The sequence below is a fragment of the Muntiacus reevesi genome, chromosome 15 (genome assembly GCF_963930625.1).
Source record: "Muntiacus reevesi chromosome 15, mMunRee1.1, whole genome shotgun sequence".
NCBI classification, from domain to species: Eukaryota; Metazoa; Chordata; class Mammalia; order Artiodactyla; family Cervidae; genus Muntiacus; species Muntiacus reevesi.
In genome coordinates, this window is record NC_089263.1 from 6,043,565 (window position 1) to 6,056,544 (window position 12,980).

Sequence of the window (12,980 nt, forward strand, 5' to 3'; positions counted from 1 at the left end):
GGAAATAGATGGGGAAACAAAGGAAACAGAGAAAGACTTTTATTTTGGGGGGCTCCAAAATCACTGCAGATGGTGACTGCAGCCATGAAATTAAGACACTTGCTCCTTGGAAGGAAAGCTATCACCAACCTAGACAGCATATTAAAAAGCAGAGACATTACTTTGCAACAAAGGTCTGTCTAGTCAAAGCTATGATTTTTCCAGTAGTCACATATGGATGCGAAAGTTGGACTGTAAAGAAAGCTGAGTGCTGAAGAATTGATGCTTTTTAACTGTGATGTTGGAGAAGACTCTTGAGAGTCCCTTGGACTGCAAGGACATCCACCCAATCAATCCTAAAGGAAATCAGTCCTGAATATTCATTGGAAGGACTGATGCTGAAGCTGAAACTCCAATACTTTGGCCACCTAATGAGAAGAACCGACTCATTGGAAAAGACCCTGATGCTGGGAAAGACAGAAGGCAGGAGGAGAAGGGGACAACAGAGGATGACATGTTTGGATGGCATCATCGATGTGATGGACATGAGTTTGAGTAGGCTCCAGGAGTTGGTGATGGACAGGGAAGCCTGGTGTGCTGCAGTCCATGGGGTTGCGAAGAGTCGTACATGACTAAGCAACTGAACTGAAACCTACACCTTGGATGGTACCAGTAGAATTGCAGTGATTTTACTTTCCTATTTTGCTTATCTATGTTTCTATAACTAACAAAACAATTTCTATAATAATAATTAAAAAAGTTACTCTAAAGCATATAATGGAAAGTCAGAAATTTTGATAACTAAATATTTTAATGTAGTCCAGAAATAAAAATATTTAGACTTTAAATTAAAACACCATTCTATTCTACACTTTTTTTTAAAATGTACATCTACTAAAATAGATATGTTAAAATTTTCATTTACCTGTCGGTTCCTTTCATCCATTATGCGTGTGATTTGTATTTTCTTCCGCCCCATTTTCAGTCACCTTTCCTTCCTTATAGTCCAAATATTTAAATCAAAAATTAATTTTCTTTAATACCCTAATGCATGGTACACAGCTTCTATTTCTTCAACTTCTAGTTTGAGGGCTACAGCCAAAATTTTCTATAAGATCTGAAAGAAAACACAAATTAGAAAATTTACGTTCTGTAGCACATCATGCAAATGTTATAAAAATTTTAAACTTGCCTTTGACCATATTATTAGTTGAAATTTTTCACTACATAAAATTAGTAAACAAGTTGAAACCTTGTTAATTTTACCACAAAAATAAATCCTGAAATTTTTCACGCCCCTAATTCTGGCTAAAAGAATGTAATTATAATAATAATAATCTTTTAAGTTTTTCCTTAATGCATATAATAACAGCAAATATCCTTAATGGTTTTTGATGGCCCCCATGTCAAATGATGAACTAATAATCCACATTTGTAGCTCCAATCTGCTTTTAAAAATTCTTCCTGCTAACTGCCCTAGCCACTAGCAAAATTACTATTTGTCAATCCACAAAGACATCATATGCTTTCATAATAATACATACCTAAATGAAACTATTCCTTTAGTCATTTAATTAACTCTTCCTCATCAATCAAGATTCAGTTCAAATGCCATCATCCTGGATGAATAAAAGACCAACAGCCCTTGGTAGAATAAACCACAGCATCTTATCCTGTACGTAAGTCCAAAATCATTTACCTCTCAGACTGTGAATCTTTTAAGAATAACAATTTCCCCCTCCTTTTATCTCTATAGCAGAATGACTGGCAATGATACAATTTGTCATGCTCTGAATGATTGTTTCATCAAAACCACAATGCTATTAAAACTTCAATAATAAATATTTATAGAGGGGTGGGGGACAAATCTTAAAACAGTAATAAATTTTCAGGGGAATCTTCTGAAGTATTTTTTAACACTGTACATGTAACTCTGTAGAATTTGATAACCGTACTGTGCAAATCCAGTGTTTGATTAAATCTGGCGTTTGCTCAAAAGCAGTGAGTTTTCAAGTTTTATTCATTATTATCTCAGCATTTCTTACATTTCTTCCCTTACTCATTGTTATTTCATTTATAAAATATTAATTGATAATCTACTAATAACTAACAACCTATGCAAAACAGGTACTTTGAAATACTGAGCGAGGTACCTATGATAAAATGGTCAAGGAAAAAAGGCAAAATTTCTGGTCTCACCGTTCAGAGTCCTACTAGTAGGGGCAAACAGACATTAGTCAAACCATCATACAAATGAGTACATATAAAAACTCATTTATCTGACCTAAATTCATGGTCAGGGCAGGCTTCACTAAGAACTGCTTCATACTCAAACCAGAGTATGCAGGTGTTTATGCCAGACAGAGAATAGTATGTGCAGAAACTCTGTGCCAAGAAAGAGCAAGAAACGTGAGAGGAACTGAAGGATAGCTAGTCACTTGTAGGAATCAATCAAAGAAGTAGCTGTGCTGTAGAATGTCTGTTTCTTAACAGACTATAATATAAACCATAGAAGTTGGCTTATTCCAAATCATGTTCCCTAACAAATGACAGTGCACCCAATTCCCATTATGAAAACTTGCACTGTAGCAAGCAAGACAAATATTCACACGTTTCCCCGCTAATACATTAAATTCTATAAGGTATATGCACTGTATTATCTTGTATGATCTAAACATATCTGAGCATTTTGCTTTTGACAACAGTGGAGTAGGTTGCTTCAAACCAGTATGTCCCTGAGAATCACTAGAAAAACAGAGCAAAAAGTAATCTGTTTAAAACTGAAGAACTTTCAAGATAGTGAGAATTTGCATAGAAATTCTTCTGAGACCTAGATGAAACAGGTGGGACCAGACTTAAGACTCACTGATTCTTAAAACATCAGCTGAGAGTCTGAGAAGCTAAGCAGAGCTTTCAACAGTTCTTTGCACAAGGGCACAAAAATTGAATTCAGGGTCTAGTTAGGAGGAACAGCTTCAGTGAACACACTGGGAAGCTAGAGAGAATCCAGAGGACGACACCCTATTTTATAAAGGCAAACCAGAAAGAGGACAGGCCACACAAGCAAAGAAGTATAGCTTCAAATCATTTCAATCTGACCATATTAAGGTAATGGAGGCTACACCTAGTATCATTAGCCTAGCTGCATACCAATAAAATCTTCCCAAAAGGTTTTGGAAAAAGTAAATCTTATCAGCAAAAAGACCCCAAATGACAATTATCTTATCATTTTTCATATAAAAGTCTACAGAAAAAGAGCCCAATCAAGATCTGATTGAAAACTAAGACTTAAAATGGCACTAGAAATAGACCCATAGTAGATCCAGAACTAGTAGAAAACACTATTTTAATACACTATTGACCAGAGACATATTAACACATCTTTTGTTACCAGGATGATACTGACTGGAGATGTTTCAATATTCATATATAACAAATAACCAGCCACAGGGTTAGTTTCTGCAAAAAATCCCCTAGTCAATAATGTGGTAAAATAAGCTCATTTAATGTGTTAAGAGGAGTTTTTTTTTTTTTTTTTTTAAGAATTTTAAACAATGCTAACAACATGGAAAACAGAAAAACACAATTTTAAAGACAGAAATTAAGAAGCTGACGGATGACTTTAACATGAGGTTAAATACAACTGGAGAAAGAAGGATCCAGAAGACAGAAAAGAAGAACATACTTACCCTGAAGCCCAAAAAGACACAAAATGGGAAATACAGAAAAATATGAAAAAATATGACACAGAAGAAAAGGTCCAAAATACATGTAACTAGAGCCCAGAAAGAAGGTAACCACATATGAGGGAGAAGAAATACTTAAAAGGCCTGACAATTTAAAACTTAAAAAAAAAAAAAACAAAAAAAAACAATGACACTGAGCCAGATTCAAGATCTAAACTCCCAAGCAAAACAAGTACAAAGAAAACCACACTTAGGGAAATCAAAGTAAAGGGGGAAGGTGGAGGGATGGACAGAAACAAAGAGACAAAGACAGTCACAAACAGATGTTAAAAGCAGTCAGAATAAATTAAAGAATATTAACTCTAAGAGTTATCATCGGAAAAAAAAGGGAGTTCCAGAAAAACATCTATTTCTGCTTTATTGACTATGCCAAAGCCTTTGACTGTGTGGATCACAATAAACTGTGGAAAATTCTGAAAGAGATGTGAACACCAGCCACCTGACCTGCCTCTTGAGAAACCTGTATGCAGGTGAGGAAGCAACAGTTAGAACTGGACATGGAACAACAGACTGATTACAAAGAGGAAAAGGAAAAGGCTGTATATTGTCACCCTGCTTATTTAACTTACATGCAGAGTACATCATGAGAAATGCAGGGCTGGATGAAGCACAAGGTGGAATCAAGACTGCAGGGAGAAATATCAATAACCTCAGATATGCAGATGACAACACCACCCTTATGGCAGAAAGTGAAGAACTAAAGCGCCTCTTGATGAAAGTGAAAGAGGAGAGTGAAAAGTTGGCTTAAAGCTCAACATTCAGAGAACTAAGATCAAGGAATCTGGTCCCATCACTTCATGGCAAATAGATGGAGAAACAGTGGAAACAGTGGCTAACTTTATTTTTCTGGGCTCCAAAATCACTGCAGATGGTGACTGCAGCCATGAAATTGAAAGATGCTTACTCCTTTTAGTAAGGAGTAAGGAAGTACCTAAGGAAATACCTAAGGAAAGTTATGACCAACCTAGACAGCATATTTAAAAGCAGAGACATTACTTTGCCAACAAAGGTCCATCTAGTCAAGGCTATGGTTTTTCCAGTAGTCATGTATGGATGTGAGAGTTGGACGTTGAAGAAAGCTGAGCACTGAACAATTGATGCTTTTGAACTTCAGTGTTGGAGAAGACTCTTGAGAGTCCCTTGGATGGCAAGGAGATGCAACCAGTCCATCCTAAAGGAAATCAGTCCTGGGTGTTCATTGGAGGGACTGATGATGAAGCTGAAACTCCAATACTTTGGCCACCTGATGCAAAGAACTGACTCATTGGAAAAGACCCTGATGCTGGAAAGACTGAAGGCAGGAAGAGACGGGGACGACAGAGGATGAGACGGCTGGATGGCATCACCGACTCGATGGACGTGAGTTTGGGTGGACTCCAGGAGTTGGTGAAGGACAGGGAGGCCTGGCATGCTGTGGTTCATGGGGTCACAAAGAGTGGGACACGACTGAGTGACTGAACTGAACTGAACTCAGAGTAACAGTAAGATATAGCTGGCTTTGAATAAACAATGGAAGACAGAGGACAACAAAATGATATCCTCAAAGTGCTGGGAACAGGGGAAATGTCAAAATAGAATTCTGTATCTGAAAAAACACCCTTTGGAAATGAAGACAAAATAGATACATTTTTAGTCAAACAGAATCAGAGAATCTGTCACCAGGAAGTACTAAAGGGACTTCTTCAAGTAGAAGGAAAAGAGGGATTCCAGATACAGCTTGGATATGCACCAAAAAATGAAATACATTGAACAGGGTAAATCTGTAACTCTAAACGAATACTGACTAAACAGAATAATGACAGTATTTTGTGGAAGTTAAAATATTACAATGCACAACAATAACAGTACATAATTTGGAGGGGTAGTATTAATAAGCTAAAGTGTTCTAAATCCTTTCATTGAGTAGGAAATGGAAAAAGTTCTCATTTACTTCAAATTTCAGTACATGAAAGATGTATGTGGTAATCTCTGGGATAACCACTAGGAGGTCAATTAGAGTATATATAGTTGTTCCTTGGTATCTGTTCCAGGAACCTCAGTGGATACTAAAATTTGAGGATGCTAAAGTCCCTTATATAAAATGGCATAGCACTTGCATATAAAAACCGCACATTCTCTCATATACTTTGTCACTCTTATTTTACTTATAATACCTAACAAAATGTAAATGCTATTAAATAGTTTCTGGCATGCAGTAAATTCAAGTTTTGCTCTGGGGAATTTTCTGGAATTTTTTCCAGTATATTTTCAACCCATAGTTGACTGAATCCACGGGTACAAAGTCCGTGGATATGAAGGGCTAAATGTATAGCTAACAAAGCTATTAATAACAGAGGGGGGAAAAGATCAATAAATAATCCAAATTAGATTTTAAAAAATTAATTATAAGGTGATTATAGAGAATACATCTAAAATATGGGATTATGGAAAGAATAAGCATGAATAAAGATATATTTTGTAAGACACAAACCATAAGAAAGCTGTGGGCTTTACTTTACCACAGAAAACTTTAATATATAAGGAAGATAAATATAGATACATGGGTAAAAATATACTGGAATATTTCATTATAATAAATGTTCAATTTACCAGGAAGATACCATAATTCCAAATTTTAGAGTCTGGTAGGCTACAGTCCACAGGGTTGCAAAGAGTCAGACACGACTGAGCTACTTCACTCACTTCACAATAACACCAAAAGCCAGGTATCTTTTTCTGAAAAGCAGACATTCGGTGCAAACTCCTTATCAGAAGATTGTTTTTTCCAACTTTAAACATGAAAAATCATATAACATATCAACTAATACTTCTCAATCACTTCTCATTTAAACTTTAACTAAATATATTTGGGCTTCCCTAGTAGCTGGTTTTAGAAAAGGCAGAGGAACCAGAGATCAAATTGCCAGCATCTGCTGGATCATCGAAAAAGCAAGAGAGTTCCAGAAAAACATCTATTTCTGCTTTATTGACTACACCAAAGCCTTCGACTGTGTGGATCACAATAAACTGTGGAAAATTCTGAAAGAGATGGGAATACCAGACCATCTGACCTGTCTCTTCAGAAACCTGTATGCAGGTGAGGAAGCAACAGTTAGAACTGGACATGGAACAACAGACTGATTCCAAATAGGAAAAGGAGTACGTCAAGGTTGTATACTGTCACCCTGCTTATTTAACTACTATGCAGAGTACATCATGAGAAACGTTGGGCCGTAAGAAGCACAAGCTGGAATCAAGATTGCTGGGAGAGATATCAATAACCTCAGATATGTAGATGACACCACCCTTATGGCAGAAAGTGAAGAGGAACTGAAAAGCCTCTTGATGAAAGTGAAAGAGGAGAGTGAAAAAGTTGGCTTAAAGCTCAACATTCAGAGAACTAAGATCATGGCATCCGGTCCCATCACCTCATGGGAAATAGATGGGGAGACAGTGGAAACAGTGTCAGGCTTTATTTTGGGGGGGCTCCAAAATCACTGCAGATGGTGACTGCAGCCATGAAATTAAAAGACGCTTACTCCTTGGAAGTAAAGTTATGACCAACCTAGAGAGCATATTAAAAAGCAGAGACATTACTTTGCCAACTAAGGTCCGTCTGGTCAAGGCTATGGTTTTTCCAGTGGTCATGTATGGATGTGAGAGTTGGCCTGTGAAGAAAGCTGAGCACCGAAGAATTGATCCTTTTGAACTGTGGTGTTGGAGAAGACTCTTGAGAGTCCCTTGGACTGCAGGGAGATCTAACCAGTCCATTCTAAAGGAGATCACTGCTGGGTGTTCATTGGACGGACTGATGCTGAAGCTGAAACTCCAATACTTTGGCCACCTCATGCGAAGAGTTGACTCATTGGAAAAGACCCTGATGCTGGGAGGGATTGGGGGCAGGAGGAAAAGGGGACGACAGAGGATGAGATGGCTGGATGGCATCACCGACTTGATGGGCATGAGTTTGAGTAAACTCCGGGGATTTGTGATGGGCAGGGAGGCCTGGCATGCTGCGATTCATGTGGTCGTAGAGAGTCGGACACGACTGAGCGACTGAACTGAACTGAACTGAGTAGCTCAGATGAAAAAGCATCTGCCTGCAATGCAGGAGACCTGGGTTCAATTCTGGGGTCAGGCAGATCTCCTGGTAAAGGAAATGGAAACCCAAGTATTCTTGCCTGGAGAATCCCATACAAGGAAGACTCTGGTGGGCTACAATCCATGGGGTCGCATAGAGTCGGACATGACTGAATGGCTAACACACACAAATATATAAAATATCCATTTGTCATAGTAAATTATCATGGTTAGCATGTAAAATGCACATTATATGACTTCACATGCAGTAACTTTGCTTTCCTTCTACACAATTTAACATTTTCTCAGCATGTTTGGTGCATTCTACAAATCTAAGCAAAACCAAGGGCCAAATATGAAAGGCAATTAGAAATTTATTCAAGATTAACACACATGGCAGATAATAGCTCAAAGACTTACAATACTCAGTTCAGTCATTCAGTCGTGTCCGACTATATGCTACCCCATGAATCGCAGCACGCCAGGCCTCCCTGCCCATCACCAACTCCTGGAGTTTACCCAAACTCATGCCCATCGAGTCGGTGATGCCATCCAGCCATCTCATCCTCTGTCGTCCCCTTCTCCTCCTGCCCCCAATCCCTCCCAGCATCAGGGTCTTTTCCAACGAGTCAACTCTTCGGATGAGGTAGCCAAAGTATTGGAGTTTCAGCTTCAGCATCAGTCCTTCCAATGATCAGCCAGGACTGATCTCCTTTAGGATGGACTGGTTGGATCTCCCTGCAGTCCAAGGGACTCTCAAGAGTCTTCTCCAACACCACAGTTCAAAAACATCAATTCTTCGGTGCTCAGCTTTCTTCACAGGCCAACTCTCACATCCATACATGACCACTGGAAAAACCATAGCCTTGACTAGACAGACCTTAGTTGGCAAAGTAATGTCTCTGCTTTTTAATATGCTCTCTAGGTTGGTCAAAACTTTCTTTACAAGGAGTAAGCGTCTTTTAATTTCATGGCTTCAATCACCATCTGCAGTGACTTTGGAGCCCAGAAAAATAAAGTCAGCCACTGTTTCCGCATCTATTTCCCATGAAGTGATGGGACCGGATGCCATGATCTTAGTTCTCTGAATGTTGAGCTTTAAGCCAACTTTTCACTCTCCTCTTTCACTTTCATCAAGAGGCGCTTTAGTTCCTCTTCACTTTCTGCCATAAGGGTGGTGTCATCTGCATATCTGAGGTTATTAATATTTCTCCCGGCAATCTTGATTCCACCTGTGCTTCTTACAGCCCAACATTTCTCATGATGTACTCTGCATACAAGTTAAATAAGCAGGGTGACAATATACAGCCTTGACGTACTCCTTTTCCTATTTGGAATCAGTCTGTTGTTCCATGTCCAGCTCTAACTGTTGCTTCCTGACCTGCATATAGGTTTCTGAAGAGACAGGTCAGATGGTCTGGTATTCCCATCTCTTTCAGAATTTTCCACAGTTTATTGTGATCCACACAGTCGAAGGCTTTGGTGTAGTCAATAAAGCAGAAATAGATGTTTTTCTGGAACTCTCTTGCTTTTTCGATGATCCAGCAGATGCTGGCAATTTGATCTCTGGTTCCTCTACCTTTTCTAAAACCAGCTTGAACATCTGCAAGTTCATGGCTCTTGTATTGCTGAAGCCTGGCTTGCAGAATTTTGAGCATTACTTTACTAGCATGTGAGATGTGTGCAATTGTGCAGTAGTCTGAGCATTCTTTGGGCTTGCCTTTCTTACAATACTAACACTTACTTAATTTTGCCTTACTATCTTTCTTACTGCCAGCAACATTAGAGATGCACAATCCTTTCGTTTTGTTGTCGTTCAGTTGCTAAGTTGTGTCTAACTCTGTGACCCCGTGGACCGCAGCACACGAGGCTTCCCTATCCTTCACTATCTCCTAGAGTTGACTGAAACTCATGCCCATTGAATTGGTGATGCTATCCAACCATCTCATCCTCTGTCATCTCCTTTCCTTTTGGTGACACTCAGCAGATGCTTCAAAATGCCTCCAAGTGCTTCTAATATTTAAGAAATTTCACTTGGAGGGTAATTTGTGACCTCCCTCATAGACTAATTTGTTAAAATACTGCATTAAGTTTTACAGATGCAAAATCCATTTTTCTCTAAATAAACTTAAACTAATAAATAAGGGTACTGTATATAAAGTCAACATAAATAGAACTATGTGAAGTCCATAATTCTAACAAGTTGATTTTAACACAGTTTTCTCAGTAATTGAAGGAACAAGCATGCCAAAACAAGAACAAGCAGACCAGAAGACACAGGAAAAGATTTGAACTTTACAACGAACAATCTGACACACAGAAACTATACCTAACAAATTCAGAAAATAACACTCTTGATAAATGCATAAAAAACATTTACCAAAAGTGACCACAAGCTGGAGCAAAACTAGGTGTTAACAAATTTCAAAGGACAGGCATGCCTCTGAGATCTCAGACACATTAAACCATGAATTAATAACAATATAAGAAAATCCTCATATATGTGAAGATTAAACAATAAACCTCTCGACAGCCCATGAGTAAAAGGAGAAATCATACGGTGAGGAAAAAAAAATTTTAATGGAATGCTTTTAAAATACTTCCTATCAAAATGTATAGGACACAGCTGAAACTGTTCTTAAGAAGAAAATTTTTAGCTTTAAAATACATATTTAGTAGAAAGGCCAAAAACCACTGTTCTAAGTAACCATCTTAAAGAGTTATAGAAAAGAAAAGAAAAACTGAACTCCAAAACAGAATAAATGATAAAGTAAAGGTAAGAGCAAAAAGTAACAAAATAGAAAATAAACATACAACAGAGATCGACAAAGCCAAAAGTTATTTGAAAAACTAGTATTAACTGATAAACTTCTGAAAATAGTATCAGAGGGAAAAAGGAAGCAATTCAAAACCTATCTGCTCCCAAAAGTCTTACATAAAGAAACCTGAACTGTCCTATACATACATTTATCACATGAAAATTGATACAAACAAAAATGTGACTGTAAATTATGTATTAGCATGAAATTAAATTGGCATATATATCTCTAACCACTACCTGCTGTTATGTCCAACTCACACACTCTAATAACCTAACTCCAACATTCTTTTGATCCCATTAGGTCCTACAATTTATTAAGCTTATCACATTTCATTGTCCCTCACCCACTTTATGTGGATATACCTCCTTACTCAGTTTAATTTTCATATATTCTTACTCCTTTGGCTCTGACTATCCCTCCTATGCCCATATTTCCTGGGGAAAAAGCCACCCCTGCCAAGGACGGCTTGCTCCCACATAGCTGAATATGGCTGAAAAATAAACCACCATGCTAATTATTCTGACTAAATTCATGAAGGTCATGAATCTTAAATATCTTAAATCTCAAACCTTAAATATTTCCTTCATACTGCCTAACACTCTTCTATTTCCCAATTTCCTAGCTGATTATTTAATACCATATTATATCTCCTCACATCTATAACACTCATCCTTAACCCTCTCTTTCAGGTGATGACTTTGCTACCTACTCTAGTGACAGGAACAGAAAAGAAAGCGCAATCAGAACAGAAGTTCCTCAAATTCCTGCTATCACAACTATCAACCCACCAGAATCTGTCTCATATACTCTACCTTCCTTCTTTTTAAAATCTTGGCTCAAACAATTCTTCTTTTCTTTCCTTCAATGTCAATTTTTCTCCCATATTGAAGAGTTCCCAGTGGCAAAAAAAAATAAAATAAAATAAAATAAAAGATGCTATTATTTCACTTACCTAAAACACAACACAGAAAACAAACAAAAAATCTTGGTCCTGAGAAAAATTTAAAATACATTAAATGATAAGTTAAATGTTTGCTGATTCTCAGAAGTTCCAATTCTGTAAAGATGTCAATTCTCCCCAAATTAAGACTCCACACAATCCCAGTCAAAATACCAGCAGGTTTTCTTTTACCATATGCAGAAACTGACAATATTAATCTAAAATTCACTTGGAAATACAAAGTTATAAGAATAGTGACGGCTACCTTGAAGGATAAAGCTTAAAGACTCACATATCATCATTTACCACAGTGGTCCCCAACCCCCAGGTCACAGACTGCTACTAGTCTGTGGCCTGTTAAGAACTGGGCTGCACAACAGGAGGTGAGTGGAGAGGAAGCGAGTGAAGCTTCATCTATATTTATGGCCAATCTTCACTGCTCGCATTACCACCTGAGCTCTGCCTCCTGTCAGATCGAAAGCAGCATTAGCTTCTCATAGGAGAGCAAACCCTACTGTGAACTGTGCATACAAGGGATTTAAGTTGTGCACTCCTTATGAGAATCTAAAGCCTGGTGATCTGAGGTGGAGCTGAGGCACTGCGTAGGTGCTGCAAATACAGATTATCATTAGCAGAGAGGTTTGACTGCAGAGTCATAAAAAATGAACTGCTTGCAGACACGTATCAAAACCCAATCAGTGAGTGGCAAGTGACAATCAAGCTGCATCTGCTGGCAGGCTATGCAATGGCAAGTGAGTAGATGTATCTCCACTGTACAGCTGCATCTGGGGGTGGGCTTTAAGGCAGAATCCGGTATTATTTTACTCTGCACGTGGCCTGTCCATTATCTTATTTACCTCTCCCATCGGCATCTCTTTCCTGCACTGCACACTTGTCTCAGTCATAGTTTTGGTAAGCCCACAAGCTAATCCTAGCCAAAATGAGTAAAATAAACAAACAAAAAAAATCACTGGAAAGCAACATTGCAAAGGGGAAAGATCCAGTGATGAGACAGCAGAAGATTCTACGACTATTAACAAAAAGAAAACTGCATTTAAAAGGAAATACCAAGAATCCTATTTAAATTATGGTTTCATTTCAACAGGTGATTCACATTCTCCAAGCCTGCTTTGCATAGTTATGTGGCAACTGGCCACACAACAAAGCCATGAAACATTCCAAATTGCTCTGCCTCCTAGAGACCAAGCACCCTGCATTAAGACAAGTCTTTAGAATTTTCAAAAGAAAAAAATGTGAACAAAGAAAAAACAGGAACAATTACTGAAGGCCACTACTTCTTCAAACATGTTTGCACTGAGCATCATTCTTAAATGGTTTATCTCATTGCTAAAGCTAAGAAGCCCCTTACTATTGGTGAAGAGTTGATCCTGCCTGCTGATAAGGATATACATTGTGAACTTTCAGCAGAGGCTG

At 38.1% G+C, this 12,980-nt stretch overlaps 1 protein-coding gene across 16 annotated transcripts in view; it reads right to left on the minus strand.

Moving 5' to 3' along the window:
* MEF2A (myocyte enhancer factor 2A) overlaps positions 1 to 12,980 on the minus strand; it is a 199,730-nt gene that overhangs the window by 97,092 nt on the left and 89,658 nt on the right. For 15 of the 16 annotated variants that reach the window (XM_065905908.1, XM_065905912.1, XM_065905909.1 and 12 more), the window contains one exon: positions 905 to 1,096. Coding sequence is in view for 1 of the 16 variants with exons in the window: in XM_065905920.1 (XP_065761992.1) it covers positions 905 to 958 (54 nt within the window). In the remaining 15 variants the exon portion in view is untranslated. Of the gene's footprint in view, positions 1 to 904; positions 1,097 to 1,523; positions 1,599 to 12,980 lie in introns of all 16 variants that reach the window. The other variant, XM_065905910.1, reaches the window with a different exon arrangement.